This window comes from Corvus kubaryi, unplaced genomic scaffold (genome assembly GCF_017639235.1).
Source record: "Corvus kubaryi isolate FWS band 111438036 unplaced genomic scaffold, C.kubaryi_AGA036_p1.0 137, whole genome shotgun sequence".
NCBI classification, from domain to species: Eukaryota; Metazoa; Chordata; class Aves; order Passeriformes; family Corvidae; genus Corvus; species Corvus kubaryi.
Window position 1 is genome coordinate 28,387,327 of NW_024580671.1, and position 23,230 is coordinate 28,410,556.

General features: G+C 38.7%; 2 protein-coding genes and 1 long non-coding RNA gene across 3 annotated transcripts; 2 read left to right on the plus strand and 1 right to left on the minus strand.

The window, feature by feature from the left end:
* Window positions 1-2,955, plus strand: LOC121659784. The gene is made up of 2 exons (XR_006014462.1): window positions 1-942; window positions 2,171-2,955. It is a non-coding gene; the product is annotated as an uncharacterized LOC121659784 (long non-coding RNA).
* A 3,445-nt stretch (window positions 2,956-6,400) lies between these two features.
* TPRKB (TP53RK binding protein) lies at window positions 6,401-8,725 on the minus strand. Its single transcript, XM_042018292.1, has 4 exons — window positions 8,406-8,725; window positions 7,813-7,935; window positions 7,344-7,520; window positions 6,401-6,517 (listed from the first exon to the last, which is right to left on the minus strand). Exons 1-4 carry the CDS (start codon window positions 8,544-8,546, stop codon window positions 6,431-6,433), a joined length of 528 nt encoding a protein of 175 aa, XP_041874226.1. The 5' UTR covers window positions 8,547-8,725; the 3' UTR covers window positions 6,401-6,430.
* An 18-nt stretch (window positions 8,726-8,743) lies between these two features.
* Window positions 8,744-16,073, plus strand: LOC121659781 (putative Dol-P-Glc:Glc(2)Man(9)GlcNAc(2)-PP-Dol alpha-1,2-glucosyltransferase). The gene is made up of 3 exons (XM_042018287.1): window positions 8,744-8,946; window positions 9,196-9,393; window positions 11,203-16,073. The coding sequence occupies exons 1-3, from the start codon at window positions 8,782-8,784 to the stop codon at window positions 12,256-12,258; spliced, it is 1,419 nt and encodes a 472-aa protein (XP_041874221.1). The 5' UTR covers window positions 8,744-8,781; the 3' UTR covers window positions 12,259-16,073.
* Window positions 16,074-23,230: the final 7,157 nt, after the last annotated feature.

Genomic DNA, 23,230 nt, shown 5'->3' on the forward strand with positions numbered 1-23,230 from the left:
GGACATATTTGGAAAGATGATGCAAGAAAGTGTTTTGGGAAAGAAGGGTTTTGGTCTGCCTTTTTAAATTGCAAATTTAAATGTGTTTGTTTACAAGCCCTACAAATCATTACAGGGGCATTGAACTGATTATGCTAAACTCACCATTAACCCAGCTGATCATACAACACCCAGCTTGGGAGAAATTCTGCATTGGCACAGCCTCTTGTTAATTAATGGCTCCAGGTGGTCAGGGAATAATAGGATGTACGTGACTTTGTTACTAACCCTAGATATCTAAATGTGGGGTTTTGTGCTGATAGATTACTTATTGACTGCTTATTGAATGTGATCATGTTATAGAAGTCAAAGGTTTAATAAAAAAGGCACCTACTTTTTTCATAAAAAATATTTGTTAGAGCACATGTAAGTGATGGTGGCTTGAAATGTCACTCCAGGCAATTTAAACCAAATTGCAGAAAGGAACTAAGTTTTACCCCAAAATAGCCTGTGATCTAATAGAAAGTAATTCTAAGCTACAGCTCATCCTGCATGTTTCATCACCAGCACCCTCCATCTGTGCATTACTTGTGTTGTTATGAATTTGGCAACACTTCAGCAGCAAGCTACTGTTTATGACATCCCAGCAGCTAAAAGAAGCTAGTCATTGGGATTACTCATTACTTGCCTTGTGAACTGCTCAAGGGAATTTCTTCAAGAACTATGTCAAAATCAGCTTTAGAAACCATTAATTTGAGAGCTTTCATTGACACATAACAAATGCTCCAAGATTATTGCTGGTCAAGTTGGTGGGCTTGGAAGGAAGATTCTTTTTGTTGGTACTGAGAGAAAATTTTCTCATTTTGTACAAGGAAACGAGGATAAAAAAGGCTCTTCCTCTGCAAGAAGAAATCTGACGCAGTGGGAACTCAATCCCCCAGACAACATGAATGCTTGCAGAAGGTAAGCTGCATATACTGCATTCCCCTCAGGTAGGAATAGAAAAGCAAACTATTGGCAGAATATTCCTCTTGTGGTCCTCACATGATGCTCCCAAATGATCATGAACTGTTATTTGATTTGCAGCTACGCATGACAGACTGTCCTCATACAAATGTTAAATGTTTAATTCTGCAACTACCTTCTGTACAAGCTCAATGGCAGAACTTTTGTTTTATTGATGAATACCCTTTTGGAGATTGCATTTCCTAGTCTTTCAGTTTTAACAAATTAGTTTTGACAGCTCTCTTCCAAGTATGTGCATAAGTATGTAATTTGTGGTTTAAAGTTCTTTTTTACTCATAAGCTGTATCTGTGCTAACATTTGTGGTAATCTCTACTCTTCTGTCATAGTAACAGCAGGAACATGTATGAACCAGACCTGCAATACATCTAATACATCTCAGACCCCTTCCTAACAAATGTGAAAATCACAAGCTAATTCATCTCCTTTTGGCATTCCAATGCAGATGTAATCGTGGACATTAAACATTACTTTTCTCTTAAGAAAAAAAAAAAAAACAAAAAACAAAGGCAGCAGGAACAAGGACTCAGCACTGGGGCTTAGCAGGCAATTTTCAGTGGAGATAACAGTAACTGGAGGTCTGTTGCCATAGGTGAATAATTCTAGTTTCAAACCCTTTAGAAAAGATGACAAAGCAATGTTAAATGTTACTGCAGAGAATCCTGCAATATGCTTTGCATACTTACTCCTGGGTATCTTTGCCTAATGAATACCTTGACACAAGTCCCCTCTGAAAAGCAGAGATAGAAAAACATGCTGGAGCAGGATGGGAAGCTCACATGCTGTACTTATTCCCATGGATTAAAGCTTTGGAAACTGGTAATTTTTTATTTGAACCCTGCCACTTTCATACTATTGCAAAATGAAAGGGTATGTTTTTTCTCATACAATGATCTGTATCAACAGTGAGGAGTAAGAACACTGTTTCCTCTAATAAGCCCATACCCAGTCTCTCTGCCTGTCAGTGGGAGAGAAATACCAAATGGCTGGTAAATGTTTTGCATTTCCAATTATAGAAATTATTTTATTAGCTGCAGACAGTTTGAAGAGCTCTTTCCCAAATCTAGTCAATGATACAATGCACACTCTGGATTTCATTACAAACAGTATTGAACTGTTAAAAAAAAGAATAATTTTTAACCTTAATCTTGCTTTTTGTTATGTCAGGATACATTCTCTTCGTGCTCACAGACAGAAAACTAATGGAAACAAAATTGAGAACTGGCACAGCACCTCTGGGTTCAAGTACCAGCATGGAGATGATCTTGTTACGGTCCACACCCTTTACACAGTGATCATCATGATCCTTCTAGTGGCACTTTGGGGAGCCTGGTCAAGAAAGGATTCATCCTTATAGCAGCAATATAGCAACTTTCTTTGTCAAATATTTAAAGAAGTATTTGTGTCAATTATCCATACTCAAGAGGAAGAAAAAAAAGTCAGCCTATTTCAGTTTATTTGAAACTGCTTAAATGGTTGCTACTTGTGGAAGTGAATCTATGAAGCAATTCAATGGGCCATGCACAGAACATAATTTTGTGAAGAACATAGACCTGTTTGACCTGTACACATTTCTATTACACTCAGCATGTATATGAAAGTTTAAGCACCATATTCTAGAAAGAAGAATTCAACTTCTGTTTTAGTGTTTTGTATGTCCACCCCAGCCTTCCATTTGTGCACTTGTCGAGTCTCTACCTCTGCTAAGTTTGCCTGTCCCAATCCATGATAAAAACATACAATATAAGGAGGGAAATAATCTGCCATGTCACAACAACATAGGAAAAAATAATCAATAAACCCAGCTATTCTGCCAGCAAAGGAAGATCACTGAAAAAGTTGAATTCTCATCTCCATTGCTGAAGAGAGTTTGTATGGGACTTGCATCCATTATTTTTAACTTATGGTAATGACTTTATAAGCTCAGGAATAAAACTATGAAATGAGCTGTATTTCTGAATCCTTTGTCACAGCTGGCTCAGTTTTCAGTCTTGTATAATTTATCTGCAACCACCACTTGCTTTTCCATAATTCATTAGCATCTCATGGCAGCAGCAGCTTCTACATACACTAGCCCATCACTGATGGGGAGCATTCCATACTCCCACATTTTCAGGGAACAGGGAAGTAACCCCACTCAGACAACCTGCAAGCTTTCTGAATATAGAGCCGGTTGACAGTTTCTGTTCAACTCTTTGTTAGTTGTCTACTCCTGATGAGCACAAGTTAGTGGACTGGCAGTTTGGAGGGGCAGTGACTGTTGGAGACAATAGTCCAAGCCTTGAGAGCTTAAACTCAGCTTAAACCCCAAATTTTAGCATTGGCTAAACTAATAAATAGTATCCCAATTAAAAAAAAAAGAAACCTGCAAGATATTTAGACATTTTACACACTCACATAGGTAGACACTTGTAATTAGGTAGTACCTGCAGACAACACAATTCTTCTAAGTATTGTGTACCCCATTTTGGTATCCATCCGTAATCAGGAGGGGTACATAAACTGAAATGTCTCTGAGAAGAGCTCCATGGCATAGCTCCAGGAGTGTTAACAAAGCTCAGTGTAGCACCAGAGACACCCATGTCAGCTCTCAGCAGGCAGTGAGGTGGCTGGAATTGGTGTTCCTCCATTGATGCTGCACTCAGCCAGCGTTACCCTACCAGGGCAAACACCCTTGTTAAGGCACCTGCATGCTTTAACAGGGGAGCGGTGCTTTGGTGATGCTCCCTAAAGAACAGCACACAAAGGAATACTTAAAAAACCAGATGATTAGCACATTAAATACATTGTCACAGAACATAGGGACCCAGCTATAAAACACGTAGCACGAACATTACAAGTGAACACAAAAGGATGGCAATGTACCTTTGAAGTACATGAGATGGTAGAGGGACCTATGCATTCTGACAGCAGCAAAAAACCTCTGGTGATCAGGGCTGTGGGACAGACAGTGGCCTCAGTGTGCTGGAAGTCAAACACAAAATCCCAAATGCACCCCACCTAGGGAAAAAAAAAACACCTAGAACAATTGACCACACATCATAATTAAGCATTTAGTTGTTAAATTAATAAATTCTGCAGGTATAATCCTGCCTCTGAAGCACTGGAGGTCCAAATAAGGTCTTGAAAATACTTCAGCTTCCTCTTTCACCTTGTGATAGAGGAGATGAGGCATGAAAGTTCAGAAGAGACTGCAGCAGAACATTAAATGTTTTGAAAAACATTTTTTTTCTCTTATATTTTTGCGTTTCAGAAAACAGCCTTGGTTGATTTAGTGATAACATTAGAGATCTAAATTAACTAATTTTTAATGTGTTCAGAAAGACAAGTGTATCTTTGCAGGGTGAACAAAATCTACTTTTATTACCAGTTTTTGTAAAGAACTCATTTAACTTGGATAATGCAACCACACCTAGGGAAAACCTGTGGTCTTGCAGGGCATAGTTTTCAATGCAAACAGTCCCAAATCATTTGCCTGACTGAATGATACTTTGGCGACTTCAGGTCCCAAAATAATTTCCTGTAAATCCACCCATGAAAACACCTCATTTGGGTCTCACAGTAAATCACAATTTAACTTATGTCAACAGTAACAAGCTATTTAATGTCTCTACACCAATGAAATAGATGGACAAGAAGCAGAAACTGGGAACCCAAGTTTGGAAATTGTGTCAAAACTTTTATGCAGCGATCATTTTATTACTATTTCTCCTGTATTAAACAGACTGGACAAACATTTTACACATGTTCAAAAAAGGCAATGGTTTAAGTAAACCTGTCTGCTGTTATTTTAAACTACCAAAACATTGTAGTTCAGCCAGTAATTCTTATGATATATTCCATGTACCAAATGGACTGTCAGAAAATGAAAACAAGTCTCTTATTTTTTTTCCATGGTCATTCTCACATGCTGATGTTACACACTTTTGAAGACTCAAGTCCTTCCAAGCTCCATTTTTTGCTACTGCCTCACATTTCCCTTTAGAGACGATGATGCATTCTGTAAAGCCATCTTTAAAGCAAGAAGTCAGCACAGGCATTTGTCCCAAATCCCTTGATAAACCTTGCAATTCCCTTGGTACTTTGTAACTAAATTTGCCATTGGTCTGCTTGGTAAGAAAAGGATGGTATTTGTACTACTGTGTTTTAACTAAGGGAAGACTTAACTGAAATCAAAATGCGAAACAGAAGCTGTATATTACTGTATTAAATACAGAAACAGACAAAACCAGGTCTACATGTCAGTTCACTTGTCTGTTTACTGTACTGGACAACATTTGAACTCTAACTCAGACTACCTCTCCCTCAAAATATATTTTGTTTTCCCAAACATTATGCATAAGAATAACTCTCCCAAAGATCTTTTAAGTACACAAATCATAATACCTCAGAGAACTTCAGAAAAAAAAATGCAGACAGCTACACAGTTTTACGTACATCCCAGAAAAATACTACAGCATAAAAATAACAAACAGGATGGATTTCTACCTAATTAGGACATTAGTTTTACTTGAACAGGATGCCTGCCTGCGATTAAATGATACACACGCAGGGCTGTTGCACCTGGTCACTACTGGAAATCAATAGTCCTCTTAGTTCCCTTTGATGGCCTTTCCTAGCACTGGTTCAAAAAACCAAGACAAGATTTATGATCCTTTCAGAATGCTATGTAAGCTCTATTAACAATTTAAGTGGAGACAATCTATGGTGCAGATTTGTCTGTGAATTCTGCACTTGGAACGAGTTCAGCATCACATGTATCAGTGTTATGAAGTAAAAGCACCACTTCTTATCCTTTAATGCCAGCAATGGATGACATCAGACTGTCAGGTGCTAACACCACCACAGCATTATCCACACTGACCTTATTCTTCATTGCACACATCTCTGGTGCACCTGCTCCACATTGCCATTGGCTGCCACACTGCTTCTCTGCCCCTTCCTGTCCTCAAAGGGCAGCAATTCTATCCCAGTAGCAAAAAGAGGGAGATGCTGCTGATTATTTATGGAAAATTTCCTTTTCCTAGTCCATCAGAAATACTTGGGCTGTAAAGACACCTTTTCTGGCAGTAGTATTGTTAAAGGGATATCATCCATCAGGTTGCCAAACCAAAACAAATCAGAGCACGGCTAATAAAAAGTATTTACAATGTTTGAACCCTGTCTGGGACTACCAAAACATTTGACGAAAGAGTAAGTACACATTTCCAAGCCTTTTGTTTAAGTTCAGCTTACAGTACTGGCAATTTTCCCTTGTCAAGAAAAGGGACAGAAATGCCAATGGCAAATTCTGCTTGGCCTGGCAGAGTTGCTCTCTGTGCTTAGAACACAGCTCAGGTTACCCTTGTGTCCAAGCTTGGGTAAAGCTCAGATGTTATCAAACTACTCAGTACTACATCACTTCCTCTGAAATTTATTTCCACATTTTCACAAAACATCTTTTGTTGACATTCTGCAAACAACACTATCCAATAAGGTGCCGATTTTTTCTTCCTGTGGAGTAACTTTGTACACCTGCAGAAAAAAAAAGAACAAGAAAAACAGGAAATATGTATAAGGAAGAAAAAAACTGATGACATACCTTCTAAAAATACGTACACAAGAAAAGATTATTCCCCTCTTCCCCACTTTTACATTGGAAATTCCTACCTTCTTGTGACTACAAGACAAAATTTGGACTGAAGCAAATTCTGAAACTGCAAGAACAAGGAAAGCTATGAAACTGAATGAGAGCAGCACTTCTAACTCCACATGTTAAATGCTACGATTTGTTCAATTTTATTCATATGTCTCCTATCAATACTTTGACAGACATCATAACGATTATTTAAGTTACTTGAATTTTATCATGTAGGACACATATGCTTCAAAATACCTATTTAGCATGTGGTAATCTGTTAAGAGCATACATGCCCTAAGACAGCTCCTAACAGCTAATTGACATGTTTTTACTTTAACCACCCCTACAGGGACTATCTATGTACTTAAGATTATGAAACTGCTCAGGACTGAAATTTTTAATTAAATGCATATTTGCCTGAGAAAACAGGAAGAAAAAGTGCTTGGATGGTAGGCAGCAATTTGGAATTTATTTTTATGGTCAAATTCCCTGACAACATTCATAATTTGAAGACTTAAACTTTGTGATGTTAGGGTGTGACAACTAAAACTTGTTTCAACTAAAAAATTCTAAGAAATAATCAAGGTCCACTTAAAATGAGTTGTCCACTTGTGCTAAAGAAATACAGATCCTAAGTTAATTATGTCTGTTGATATTCAATCAGATAACTAAATAAACTATCCCTCTTCTCCATGTCAGTCTTCTCTTTTGGCTACACACCTTTTTAACTTTGGCAGTGTCTCTTAGTTGGGGGAGCTCATCTAGGGAAACCTGCTCGCCTTCCACCTGAGATGCTATATCCGCCAGATTTACAGTCTTGTCTCCATCCACAACCAGCACAATGAGTACTGCTGTGTCGCTGTCTGAAATGCCAAACTTTTTAAATGCATCTGAAATCTGAGAAAAGATAAAAAAAAAATTAAAATATTATGAGTCACTTTCTGACTACATATAAGGAACCTTTTCAGTTACTGTGTCAGATACACCAACAGTATAAATTGACAGACATTTTACATTAATGGAATTCTGACAAGCTACAAACTGTAACAGCATATTAGCATTATTAAAAATAACAGTAGCTTCTACTAGTAGCCAGGTAGGCTGTTAAATGAATACATGTACTTAGTTTGGATGTGTGGATCTTAGCAAGCTTTTCTGGCAAAAAAGAAATTTGTTCAATAAATCTTACATTGTTGCTTGGTGAAAGGCTGAAAATAATTTCTGCATAGAGTGTTCTGGTCTTCATTTTACCTATCTTCTGTAGATGCACTGCTTTGTTGGCTGCCACAAGAATCTGAAAAGGATCTACAATCTGTAAAACACAACAGAAACAGTTATACAGAATTTTAACATACTGTTTTGAAATATGAAAAAAATCCTGACCACTTCATTTTTATAGCCTAATTCTAACAAAAAAGGACTAGATTCTAAAACTATTTATGGGTTTAAATGAGAACAAAGGCACCAGATAGTCGATTCTTGACAGCATGAATCAATTAGCATTAGAGTTTGCACATGAAGCAGATTTAAACCGCTCCACCAAGCAGGATGTGAAACGAATCAAGACAACAATTGCTTTGGCCAATCCTGCCAATGCTGTGTTTTACACAGACCAACCCTTCTGCTGTAGGACATAGTAATGAAATCAAAGGAGGGCATTTGCGCAGAGCCTGGAGGACGCGCAAAGCAACTCGTGGGACAGCGACTGAGAGCACGGGTCGTCCTTCACTGAGCTCCCCCGAGGATTTCCACACCGACAGGGCGGCACACGCGTTCACTCACCATCGCGGGGTTTATCAGTGCTCCGTCAATGGATCCTTCCATGGCTTTTTTCCGCAGAGCAGCGGCATTTTTCACGTGCTGGAAGAGGAGCAGCGTGACACTGCGGCCAGGGAACAGCTCCAGCCGGTGCGTTCGCTCCATCCCGGCCGCCCCAGGGTATCGGTGGCACGGAGGCGCCGCTCGTCCCGTGGACAACGCAGCGCTACCGACACGCGGCCACTCAGACCGGGGACTCAGCGCTTCCGACAGGGATCCCCAATGTCCGCGCCCCGCCACAGCCGCTGCCCCGCGGCCCTTCCCGCCCGGCCGGGTGCCGCCCCTCGCCGCTCGCCCCTCCCCGGAAGGGCGGCGCCATCGCGGCCGGCGCGGAGCCGGCATGGAGGGGGCCGAGGCCTACGGCTTCTCGGGCGCTCTGAGCGGCGCCTTCCTGCTGTCGTGCCTGCTCTTCGCGGCCGTCAGCCGCCGACAGCGCGGGCCCTACATGGACGAGCTGTTCCACGTCCCACAGGCGCAGGCCTACTGCCACGGCCGCTTCCTGCAGGTCAGGGAGGAACTCATCCTTGCAGCAGCAGTGTAACAGCCGCTCGGGGTCGAGGGTGGCCGAAGGCGGGTTTTGTACCGGGGTGGAGGAGCAGCGCGCCTGGCAGCGCACACGGAGTTCAGAACCCTCCGGGCAACAATGCCAGGAGCTGTCTGGGCCTCCGGGCCGAGCGAAGGGGCCGTGGCGGGGTGGGGTAGCCGGGCCGCTGTGTCGGGAGCGCTCCGTAACGCTGTGTGTGTCGCGTCGCAGTGGGACCCCATGATCACCACGCTGCCCGGCCTGTACCTGCTCTCGGTGGGAGTGGTGAAGCCCGCGGCGTGGCTCCTCGGGTGGACGGGAAGCGTGGTGTGCTCCGTGGGAATGCTCAGGTTCATCAACCTCCTCTTCAGTGCTGGGAACTTCTATTTACTGTATTTGCTTCTGTTCAAGATCCATCAGAAGAATAAGGTACGGTCAGAGTAAAATAATTTTATGCACTTGTACAAGCAGCTTTGATGGCTTAGTGTATGTTCCCTTCACTACATATGTGAGCTGTTCTCAGTTTTCTGTAACTGCAAGTACCACCACCAGTTTGGCCAAGAAGACACATTCCTATTCTCTAATTTTTTTAAATATCTTTTTTCTCGTACAAGGTGCAGTCCTCTAAAATTTCATTCTTGCGCATAACTACAGGGAGTCCCATTGAAATAAAAGTTAGTATATATGCAGACTTATTATCCGAAGGTCTGAATGCTCATCTACTTGGGATTACTAGGAGTCCTCACAGAGCTTGAACAGCAGCTCCTCAGCTGCTCTGTGAGCAGCCTGTGTTGTTTATGTGGACTTCTTCAGCTGCAGGCATTTGATTTTGTCCGTGTTGAATTACATCATATTTTTGTTATCCCATTCCTCCAGCCTGTGTGGGTGACTCTGGATGACACCTGTACTCTTTAGTAAATTGCCTGGTCCCACCCATGTAGTGTCAACTACAGACTTGATGACAGTGTACTCTCACTACTTTCTTGTCTTTGATAAAGACATTAAACAGGACAGGTCCCAGTACAGATCCCCGTGGTACTTGGGTTGTTACTGTTCTTTGGGTAGAGTGTGACCAGTTCACCATCCAGCCAGTTTTTACCTGTCTAGCTGTCCGTACATCATACCGTAACAGTTCAGCTTGGATACAAGAATGCTGTATATTTAAAATTCTGGAGCATCCACCACTGCAGTAAATAGATGGTTTTAGTGGTTAATGGCTTCTTTAAAATCCTTCATGTTAGCAAAGTTACTTAGTTTAACTTTTAACCTTAAAACATTTTTTCCTGTTCCCTGATAACTGAAGGATTCCTTTACTATAAAGAAAATTTCTTTTGGTGTATTTTCTTAGAGAAACCTCTTCATTTTTAAGCACATGATAACACTACAGAATTAGATCAGATAAATTGTTTCCACTTTTAATTTTATACTTGGAAGTGGAAACATAAATGTAAGAAAAAGTTTCATGACAGTAGTCTAAGCATTAAGTAATACTTGGACACTTCGTTGACCTCAGCATTTTCTCTATTCCTCTTTCCTGTAAGGTGGTGAGTGGCTATTTCACCCCACACTACATCATTCAGAAACATCATGCAACATTTTATCATGTTGTGGTTTGTGGTGTATCATGTAGTGAGTGGGATGATTGGGAAGAGTTTTTAACTGCATGTCTCCTACCTTTTTTAAAGTTTCTTTTCTGACTCATGAATTATAATGAGGATAAATAATAAAAGCTGCATTAAAGATCAGAAACTTGGAGATGACCTCTCTGTGGACTGGGTTCAAGAGAGGTGATAGTAGAGGCACAGAATGGTGCTGTCTCACAGATAAACAGAATCTCATTATGAGATTGCAGGGGCATAAACCATTGATTTTACTTTCTTCTGCCTATTAGTGCAGCCTTTTTATCCAAGGTATGGGGGCAATTATGCTCCCACCATGATTTTAATGCCACAAATACGTGCACACCTGACATGTGAAAGAAGTTGGTGTATTTTTGTTGCCATATTTTTAACTCACCTGCAGTAATGTTTTGTACTTTCCACTTGGATTTTAACATTGTGTAACTGTATTAACATCACAGGAGCTTAAGAAATATATAGCATTTGTGCAATAATGGAAACAAAGAGCATAGGAGATGTTATATTGTGTTAATGGAATTCTTAAGAATGATACTAGTTTTCTTTTAATTTATTATTTTATTAGACATTGTCTAACCACATTTTTCTGCTTCTTTTTTAGGCTGTGTCTGGTTTCCAGAGAATCTTGTCTACATTAACTCTTGCAATGTTTCCCACCCTTTATTTTTTTACATTCCTTTATTATACAGATCCAGGATCAGTATTTTTTACTCTCTTTTCCTATTTAATGTGCCTTTATGGTAACCATAAAACTTCTGCTCTCCTTGGATTTTGTGGCTTCATGTTTCGTCAGACGAATATTGTGTGGACAGTTTTTTGTGCTGGAAATGTTGTTGCAGAGAAGCTAAATGAAGCCTGGAAGATTGAGTTGCAGAAAAAGAAAGATGAAAAGATTTCTTCCAGGAAAGGATCATTTTCCGATTTGACCAGAATACTGCAGTTTCTTGTTGAATATCTCACATCACCTAAAAACTTAGTTACACTTAGTGCTTTAACTTGGCCATACATCATATTAGTATCTCTGTTCTTTGTTTTTGTCTTTATCAATGGTGGAATAGTTGTTGGTGATAAAAGTAGTCATGAAGCCTGTTTGCACTTTCCTCAGCTGTTCTATTTTCTGTCCTTTACAGTTTTTTTTTCATTCCCTCATTTATTGACCCCTACTAAAATCAGGAAATTCCTTTTGTCATTGCGAAAGCACCCTGTGCAGTATAGCTTAATCGCTGTCATCTCTTTATTCCTGATCTGGAAATTTACCTACGTCCATAAGTATTTACTAGCAGATAACAGACACTATACATTTTATGTCTGGAGAAAAGTGTTCCAAAGACATGAGCTTGTAAAATACCTGTTAGTTCCATTCTATATATTTGCTGGCTGGAGTTTTGCTGATACACTAAAATCAAAATCGATATTCTGGATCTTAATGTATTTTGTATGTTTATTAGCAGTCACAGTTCCTCAAAAATTGCTAGAATTTCGTTACTTTATTTTGCCATTCTTAATATATAGGCTCAATATTCCATTTCTGTCACTACATAGACAACTTCTGGAGCTGGCTTTTTACGTTTTAGTAAATGCTGTTACCTTTTATCTTTTTCTAAACAGAACATTCAAATGGGAAAATAGTGATGAAGTACAGAGGTTTATGTGGTGACTTTTTTTTTGGTACTTTTATACCTGTAGGAAAACACTATTCTGTTTCAGGACTGGACTCTGGAATGAAGCAATGTCTTTTGCATCATGTAAGGACTGTTTTCCCTAGTTGGAATTGGGAAGTAAGCTCTTTGCTTATATTGTTGCAGCCAAATGCAAGATCTGTTATAATGTGAAGATACTCCAGATGTTGAATTCATGAGAATTTTAAAATTCGAGGGGAAATGTGAGAACACCTTTCTGTAATTACTGTAAAATAAGGGAGATGTTTACTGTCATTTTTCATGATAATAAAGTATTATATGACATGCCCTTGAAGGAATAACAGTTTATAAGTATGTTTCAGAGGTTTCTCTTTTAAAAAAGAAGGATTTCAGTATTCAACCTTTTTGTTTATTTATCTGTGCACATATTTATTCCTCAGATCAGGGCACTTCCTTCTAGGTTTACTAGTTGTCAGGTATAAACCATGGCTAAAGTACAATGTTTTCAAAACCTCCTATGTCTCACTGAGTTTTCATCACTTTTTTGTCAGTAAATGCTTACATTAGTTTTATAAACAGAATGTAGGCTCTTAAATCATTAGAGCATTTTGAACATTTTATTTCAAACTGGTATTTAGAAAACACAGTGGAGGCTATGTGCGTGTGCGTTCTTTGAGGCAATAAATGTTACTGTACAAGAAAAGATAAATTGCAGTTGATTATGTGACCTATAAGAAGGGGAGTAATTTACAGATGTCAGACTGTAACATGCAGTGGATTGCAGCCTCTTAAATAATTGAGCTTTTATGTCCTGTGGTTCTGGGCTTACAGGTTTGTGCTGAAATCAGCTCTTGAGTGCACTCCTGAGTTGCACAGAGTATTTCAAAGATCTTTGATGTGTAATCTTCAGTAAGTACTAATGGCATTACTGAACTAGTCTTTTAAGTATTTTTCATGTTTATACAAACTTAATGGAACTTGAGTGTATATATTTTGTTTTACAAAGGCAAAATGCAATGTATATATACATATATGTATGTATATGTATTTAAAAGCATCTAGTGTGCATTATCAGAAAAAATGAAGCCTGTAATGGTTCCTGTCAGTAATGACTTTATTAAGTCTGAAAAATATTTGATTGCTAAAGTGTGTGGCAGAGGAGGGTGGTGTCCAAAACTTCAGGTACTGTGTAGCCTCTTTAAATTCGTTACTGTTCTGTAATGAAAATACTGCAGCCAGATCTGTGCAAACATCATATTATCGGCGCTCAAGTCACTCTGAAATGGAATTGTTTTTCAAGAGGTCAGTACTGGTGAGTTACAGACTCAGGTCAATACTGTTACTGTTTTCTTTTGCAACATTAAGACATTAAGATCAGTGTCCTGGCTCCAGTTCCTTCCCTGTACTAACACTGTGGGTGTGGTGAGCTCAGATTCTGATCAGTGCCTTCGCAGCCCTGTTTCTCCTAAGGAAATCCTCAAGCCACTCTTCAATGAGTAGGTGTGTTTGTATTGAATTTAAGATATCTGCCAGGTCACTCTTTGCTTCTTGGCCTTTTGCCAGCCTGGTAATTTGTTGTCAATGTGTACCGTAGGGAACACCATTTTCAATCATTCCCTATTTGCTTCTTCAAATTGAAGGGACAAGAGAAACCTGAAATGGGTTGCTTTTGAAGAATCCAGCATGGTTCTGGCAGAGTCCAGATATTGTGTTGCGATTTCAGTGTCACAGATTTGGGAGGGGAAGTCTTGCGTGCCTTCTGCCTTCCAATTTTGTTTTTGTGTGCCATGCCAATAAAATCATAAGATAAAGAGCATTTGCTGCCTTGAGTACAACTTCATTTGTGCCCTGAAATACTGAGTTGGAATGGTAACATGGGAAGGCATGGGGCTCTGTCTAGTATTCTAAATTGTATCTTAGATCTGGGGGTTTTCTCTGGTTTTACATTGGGGAGCAGGTGTCCATTCCCTTGAGAAAAAGAAAATTCCCTTGCAGAGATCCCTGTGTAGTCCACAGGTGTTTTGTCCAGCATGTCTGTAGTTACTGGTTTCAAATACCTTTGATGATCAACACTGTTGAGAGACTGTTAGGCTTCCTACTTTTAACAGAAGTAGAAGCTGTGTTTCAAGTGAAAAGAGCTGGCTTAAACATGTACAACTTAAAAAGTTCTTTTTTGTAGTGAAAAGTGAATGCAAAAAGTCCACCAAAATTTAGAGCACAATACCTTTCTAATGAGCTCCACCCCAGGAGACACTAGAAAAATTACACAGAGAGATACCTGTGACCTGTTGGGGCTGTTTAACCAGTATTATGAAATGGCGTAATATTTTGTAATGGAATTTATCACTATACTTACAGATTTTAATTTAAAAGTACAATTATGCTTAATATGTTTTGCTCATTTGAAAGCAGGCTGAGCTGATAAAAGTTTATTTAAAGAGGGAAGTTGATGAATTACTAAAGTATGAAAGGAGAACGTATTTGTAGAATAAAGCTATGGTTTTACTTTTGCCTATGAGCCTGGTAATATTGCAGGTAATATTCAATGTTGGCCAAGTCAGTCCAGAAATCAGGGTGGTTATATTTGTATCAGAATTGGTCATAAAGAAAGGTCTCCAAATTCCGTCAGTATTTCCTAGAACTTTGACAAATAGCACTAGCACTATTGAAATTCATTGAAAAATGGATTTTAGTATTTTGCTCCTGAAATATTATCTAGTTTATTAGCTGTTTTCCTTAAAGACATGCAGAAAGGGTTGTATTTATCCTGCTTTATGTTGCCAAGGTCTTCTAGATTCAATAGAACCATAATTGCTTACTTTAGGTTAATTCTCAGCAGGTGTCATTTGGCAATGAAATGTCTTAAAACAGCTTTAAAACGTTCATGTCTTGTAAATTTTATTAGTTACTAATTTAGAATGAAGTCACACTAATTTCTTAAAGTATCCAAGGTAAAACCAAAAATGGCATAGCTAACATTTCTATAATGGCTGCTTAAAAAAAAGGGCTCAGTTTTTTTCTTAGAGAGAAAGATGATTTTTCAGTAACTGTTGGAATAATAAAAATAGCTGAATAGTCACAGCATGGCTGAATTGTTTTGAAGTGGGGGGGAAAAATACAAATAGTTAAACAATTTTTTTTCTTTCAGTTAAAAAAATGTTGTTATTCATGAAGATAGGAAGTTTGATAATCCTTTATGCTGTGAACTGCATTTCCTGCTATTTGTGAGCATTCTATATTTCATTCCTTTTAACTTCTTTGACAACAAATGTTCATGTTCAAAATTAACAAGAATTTTATATCATAAGCGATGCTGAAATATTTTTTAATCTGTTAATTTTTTAGAGGGTTGATAAATAAGATGGATTACTTCTGTTAGAAAGTAAGGAAAAAGTATTCTGTAGTGTCTGGGGGCGGTTGGTTTTTGTCCTGTTAATGCAGCTCTGATGTTTTCTGTTGTTCACAAGGTGGCAGTCCTGTGCTGTCTTGTTGAGGTGACCAAGTGCTTAGTGCAATGCTGCTTGAAATCATAATGTTGTTCCAGCAACACTTTGATAATTAGAATATTTCAAGTTCTCTCATGGCTGATTGCTTGTTTTAGTAACTGATTTAGCTATAATATCATTGTTAATTTTAAATGCGTATAGTATGTTAAGTTCTATTAATCTTAAAAGTGTCTTTCTGGCATTTTTTTCTGTTTGGGAAATTTTCATATCTGCTCTAAGAGAACAAAATGAAACTCGAAATCCTACTGTTGTAGAGATGTCATTGTTTTTAGCAGATTAGCAGATTTCCTTTTGGTGTTTTATTATTAAATTTCACAGTATTTTTACTTTCTTTGCATATTCATTCTATTTGTTTCTGTCTAAGAAGAAAAAAAACTGAAGGACAAATTGAGGAAAGCAGAGTAATTATGCTTTTGAGACTGACACATGGTGATTTTCTAAAATATTCACTCTTATTTGGGTGATGCACATTCGAACTATAAATGTTCAAGTGTCTGTTGGCCCTATAGTAGTCAATATACCTTCTTTTAAATGTGTCATCTAGTTTTTGCATAATGAAAAATTGTAAAGCCCAATCCATGAAAATGCTTCTAATTATCTTAAACTTTGTCTATATTCAGCATCCTAATTTTTTCCCCTGAAAAACTTTGCTCTCTTTGCTTATCCCTTGTTAGATTAGACATGCTTTTTATTTTCAATTCAGTGACATTCGTATGTTACCTGAGGCACGTTTTATAAAAAAACATCCTTCTTAAAAGTATGCTTTAGACGAATGCAGATAATTGGTGTTGCTAACAAACATCCTTTTGCCAACAAAAAGGATCTCTCCGTGAGACAGAAATGCTAATCTACCTAGCCATGTGTAGCTAAAATGCCCTTAATTTGCCAGTTTTTCTGCTTGATCTCAGAATATGCTTGGGACCTCACGCTGTTCCTTCAGCTTCAGGGATAGCTGGGATACAAGGAGCAGGAAGCAAGAGGAAAAACATTTCTGCAGATCACTGTCATTGCAGTGCTGCCGTAGCTGGGAGCATGCAAGGCTGCCAGGAGCAGGAATGAGTGGGTGCTTTTGGGGGTTAGAGGGCACCACTGTACTTAGCAGAGCACTGTGGCTGGCTAAAGCATGAGGTGATAGGGGAGAGCTGCTTGCCATACTTGAGTGGGAAAGTCTTCAGCTGCAAGAAGAATCTGCTTGTTGCTAGGGCACAGGGAGAATGATCCTCTGAAATCTGACAGTGAACTGGTTTGTTGGAAGATGTTTTAGTGCTTCACTGTGCATCTGTAAATAAAAACACTGTTCTTGCAGTGTTCAGGAAATATGAGCTTGAAACACAGCTATGTGTCACAAATGGGGAAGGGGTTGCTTTCATTTTCATGGAATCATAGAATCATTAAGGTTGGACAAGACTCCTAAGACCATTGAGTCCTCCTATCAACCCAGTACTACCTTTTTCACCACTAAACCATCTCCCCAGCTGCCACATTTGTGCACCTTTTTAACCCTTGGAGGGATGGTGATTCCACCACTTCCCTGGACAGCCTGTTTCAATGCCTGACTACCCTTTCCATGAAGAATTTTTTTGTAATATCCAATCTGAATTTAAGGCCGTTTCATCTGGTCCTCTCACTTGTTATGTGGGAGAACAGACCAACTCCAGCCTGGCTACAACCTTGTTTCAGAGACAACTTTCAGACACCTCCTTCAGACCTGTAAGTTTATTATATGTAAATCACATTTTCCTGCATTTTTCTGTGATTCCCATTTGATTCCCATCAAATCTCAAACAAAGTATTGTCTGGCTAATTTTCACATTGTCAGTTGCCCAGATACTTTAGTGGGTTTATAATACAAAATTGATGTATCTTAAAAAATAAACATCATTAAAGCAGTCTTTCCCATGTGGTTTATCTCCTGGTTTTAAGTAGATGTAAATTAATATCCCATGCATTTAATTCCAATTGGTTTGAACTCCTATTAGTAACAGCAGTGTATGCCTTTTCAAAGATGTAATTGTGAGAGCTCGTGTCCTTAGCTACATTCCCATCTTCTGTAATGAGATTATTTCTATGACAATACTTTTAGAAGAGTTGATATCAAAATGTCAAAATGTAATCTTGTGAAAGTATAATGAAAAAGGAATGGTGATTATCACTGGCAAGAGTAATTTTAGGGCACTACTTCAGACCTGCAAGTTTAGTACACATAAAGCATGCTTCATTTTTCTGTGTTCCCATCAAATCTCAAAGCATTGCCTGGCTGAACTGAAATTTAAATGACAAGCTTCAAAAGCACAAAGGAGACGCAGCTAGGAACATCACCGATTTCAGGGATAGCACTTGGCCCTCGGAGTCAGCGCTGATCAAATGCCACCACGTTGTTGGTGTGTGGGAGTAAGCACAGCATAACCATAGTCCTGGCGAAGGGCAGCGAGGGTGTTCTGTGTGCTGCTTATGGGATTCCTTCCCTACTAGCTGCTCTGTGCATTCCTGAGCTGCTACAGCACTACGTCCTTCTCATTATCAATAGCCTTGTTTTACATTGGAGATAGTTGTGACAGTGGGAATTCATCTGCCAGATGTCTTGTTGAAACCACCTTCTAGCTCGAGCTGCTTGCTAGAACCCTGCCTGTTCAGGCAGGGCACTTGTGAGCCGGGGAAGCCTCATATCCAAGACTGAGGCCCAAATGACCGATGTTTGAGCTGATTTTCCTGGCAACCACTCTGCTAGCTGAATTTGAAAAGTTTCAGCCCAATCCAGTGTGTTGTTAACTTGCTTTAAAATCTCAAGAAGCCTTGTGGAATTCCTTCTCTCTTCAGGTCCAGCCCCTGGGGAAAGAAACAGTAACACGCCAAAGGAAAAGGAATTTATTTGCTGTTTATAGTGAAGAGTTGTATGTATCCTTGGTAAAACTGTATCAGTGCACGTTTGCTTCAATAGCAGCGAGTTTTGTTCCCTTAACTATTACTGGGATGGAATTTTCTGCCTTCTTTTCTGAAACAGAGAAGAAGAATAGTTTGCTTGAAACCAAAAAGAAATTAGGTGTCTGGCAGTTTTCTTAAGAATTAAGAAAACATATTTGGGATTCTGGAAACAGCGGTTGTCTGAGAGAAGCTTTAAGTTCGCCTTCAAGATAAATACTAGTAATTTCACTTCTCCCTCCTATACTGCTTATAAAATATATATTACTTAAATTTTGGAAGGGTGGAAGAGGGGGGTAGCATTACAATGGCCTGATCTGGCTGTTTGCCTGATCAGGCCAGGAGGCCACAAGACTTTGTCTGAGAACTTCCACCAAGGAGGGAGTTACTTTCCACATTATATAAGTGAATCCTGTAGAGTTTGATATTTTGAAGCTGAAATGGAGCACATCTTTTGAAAACACACTATTTAAAGCAGTCAAGTAGTGATGAATTTGCCATTTCACTAGACAAGCTTTTGCAGAGTTAATTACTTCTACTCTTAGAAACCTTTTCTCTCTAGTTATGATCTTTTTTTACATCTGTGCAAAGACAATTCTCCCCATTTTCCTCTTCCACTTGTGCAGATACATATAATTTATGCTGGTATGTACAGATCACAACACAACAGCCTCCAGAGACGTGAGGATTTGGCGCTCCAGATTTGATTTTCTCTAGCTTTATTTTCAGCATATAAAGAAGTTATGATTAATATAATTGAAGACTTCACAAAACTTCTGAGATCTTCTCAGAGGAAGTATCATCTACCTAGACCTGCTCTGTTTAGCTGAAACAAGGTCTGTGGCACCTTGTATGCGTGGATACCCTTACTGTGAGGAGCATGCTGGCTACCTTGTACATGAAGCATCAATTCTTGACTTTTAAAGTCAAGCTAATGGAAAAATCAGCCCAAAATAAATATACTAACAATTCCCGTAACAACTGCTTTCATCTTTTTTAGTGAAGTGGCTGGAGATACACACAACTATTTTCTTGCTTCTCCTTGATTATTACTATATTAATAGTAGTTAGGGCATGTGAAGTTTCAATTTGGCTGAGCAGTTTATGATTTGGCTCTTTCCTGTGGAGCTCCTTGAAGTTAAATGCTTATGGAGGCAAATTTAATTGATTGATTACTGTCTTGATCTGTAAAGCCAGGGCTAACTCAAGTAGCTTGCTGTTGTATCGAGAAGTTGGCTATGTTTGCCTTGAGACACAGTTTCTTTGTGGAGTTTGTGCACAGGAATATTCTTTTTCTGTCCAGTTAAAAATAAAGGTATTCAGATTATGAGAATTGGCTGGTTCTGTAAGAAAGCCTGCTTTTCTTATCCTTATACTGATTAAACCAAATTTCATTTGCCCTGATGGGTCTCTATGTACTCTCTAATACTTGGAATCACTCTGCTTGAGGGTCAGAGGGTGTTAGGCGTTGCTGTAGACAACTATCAGATCAGCTAACTTTGCAGGAAGCCTTTGATTTTGAATAACAAATCACCACCACCATCAACTGGGCTCATTCTTCTTGCACTTTCAAATCCTAGCTTTATAGTTAAAACTTCTTTGTGAATAAAGAAAACATTTTTTTTTCTTTCTGGAAAACAATTGTCAATCCTACTAGCAATTAAGGCTTCTATAAACCTTAGCATGCAGTTACAACAAAGATCAGTTAAAGTAAGTCGTTTGTGACTGAATCTGAGTCAAAGATGTTAACACCTGTGAAGATTCTGCCTTTTTATTTAAGTCACACACAATAGAATACATGATGCTCTTGAACTTTCTTGCCCATCAGTTTGTCAGAGAATAAGCAAGCAAGAAAAGCCTTTAAAGTCAATCCTAAAGTCTAACTAACTGCTAGTCTGCAGTTACTTGGTGAAAAACTAGCCTGTCAAAATCAGCTTCTAGTCTCTTTTGTAAAGAGCTTTAAAAGATTTCTGAGGATTTTGCTGGGATGGATCTCATGATAAATGTTCTTCAACCCTTTTTGTTTTTTCTTTCAAAATGCAAGATCCTCTTCCCTCGATGTGGCTTTATTGCCTCTTGGATAAAAAATTGTTTTGGAGGTCTGTTTTATTACTTTAAAGAAATGTATGCATTAACACGAGTAATACTTGGACCAAATGGATCTATACCCTGCCGCCAAAATGCAAACAGCAGTATGTATTGACAGAATATATTTAATACTTTATTTTCTCATTAAATCTAGCATAAAGTAGACAGGATAATTTGGTATCAGACTTAATCTTTCACGTTACTCTGCAAGTAAGTGCATAGATATTGACAATTCGTTTGGTCCTTTGAACATACACTTCCAAGGCAAGAGTTGAAGAAGGTAATTACAATCCAAGTCTCTTTTCCATTACCCACACACTAATTTAATTGAAATTGTAGTAAGTACAACTTCACGGGATGAATCTATTTTCATTTCAATACTGCATTCTCCAAGGACACTAGAGGATATAAATCAACAGGAACTACACACTAAAGAAATAATAATGCCCTGTGGAGATGCTCCAGCTGCGTGCTCTCAATCGTACAACCCAAAAGAAAAGGCATAAAGACCTCACAGATTTTTGGATTTGTATATTCACTAGAATGTACAATGTTAAAAAATAAAATAAAACTCAGGGCAGTGACTACTTTTTTTTTTTGGTAAAACCACCATTTGATATTTACAACAATGGAACAATACAAGGAAATACAAAGGTGAAAAGATATCTTGTGACAGATTTTCTGTTGTCAGCTCATCTAAGGTAGAAAGCAGCTGTGCACCAAATCTGAAAAGGTGGATCTACTTGTTCATGTGTTCATCTGCATTTTTATCATTCTAAATACCTTTATAAATCTGATATTTTTCTTTGAACCTTCACTAGGACTTCTGTATTTTGATAACAAATAAAAGAATAAACTGAAGGGTGTTCCTGGTACATTGCATGGAGAAAAAAGATAAAAGTAGTGCTGTGTGCATTTGCAGGAAGCTTAGGCCAGGAATGAATTCCATAAAGGCCCCTCAGCCTCCACTTTCGTCCCTTTCTAGAGTGAATGATCCCATTCCTCCCACCAGAGGCTGTATTTCTTTCTGCTTGGCTGTTCTTCCTTTTGTGAAGGAACCTCTCTTCTCCATGTAAGCATGTGTCACAGACTGTCCACAGTTGTAGCTGGCTTTGTCCCAGCCACCCTGGCATGCTCATGACTGTTTCTTTATCTCATTCTTGCTGCCAAAAACCAAAACTCATTGTTCATTTAAGCAAGGATTTCAAGAGATGTAAGTGTAGGCTGTACTTAACCATTGGCTTGATGGGATGGCACCAAAAAGGAGGAGTGTGTGATAATCCTTCCCTGGCTGTCAGAAGCAAATTTGCAGTGTGGGAGTTCTGCTTGTCTTGATTTTCCTAGTAGAGCCTCTTCAGATGATTGATCCTTTTTAGCTGGGGTGAGCTGACAGCCCTTTTGCCTTGTCCTGAGATAATGTAACAAAGCTCTAAGCTCAGCAGACTGTGTTGTTCTACCTTCAAGAAGCAATAAAGATAGCCATAAAATTAGATGTCAGTTGTTGGCCCAGCCTGGCCTCCTCCTCTGAGAGGTTGAAGCATCAGCATCTGCTCAACCTGGGAATGGATGGGTCTTCAGCAACCCAAAAGCCAAGGGTTGTTTTTTGATGTTTCCTAAACTTATAAACTATTTGGTTCTTATTTAGGCTAATATAAATTGTGTCCCTAATTCACCCATGGAAGATGTTTTGAAAGGCACAAATGCAGACCTGCACTTAAGATGTATGATTCAGGCTTCAGAAGTCGTGAGATAAACAAACAAAGGAAAAGACAATTTCTGTGGTGTTTCTTAATTTCTTGTACTCAAGGATACACTAAATGAAGTTTTGTTAGAACTGAAATAGATATGGAAAACTGTTCACCTTATAAAACCCTTACTTTGTCCTGTATTTTTCATCATGTGGTTCCCATTGAATGTAGTGGAGAGTGGATGAGATGATGCATGAAAGAATATTTTTTACTAGACATGTGACTACAGAATAAAATACACTTTTCACTGTTTTCTATGTACATGAGTTTCCCTCTCAAACACTGAAAGAACTTACATTGGTTTCTGCTGTTGAGACGGGTTCTCTGGTGGCTCATTAGAGCTTGATGTCCTTCAAAATGCATGAGTGCAGCTGGTGATAGTGGTCAAGTGGCACTCATGAATAGCTTTTTTCTTTAATTTCAAGTCACTTTCTTCATTTTGAATTTTGTCTGTGATATGTGACAAACTAGTGTCATTGGCTTTCCTCTTACTGGATAAGGATGTTTTTCTGATTTTGTGTGTATTGCCTTTATTTTCTCCCTGCATCTCATGGCTTTTTACAAAGTTTTTTATAAGCAGATGGTGAGTTATTTACATAGAACCAGTCTTGTCCTCTTGATCTATACTTTATTTTGTAATACTTAAAAATTGCTTTGGATAAATATATTTCCAATACACATAACTGAACAAAAAATTACAACCAGTGTTTTTTGAAGGAAATGTATTG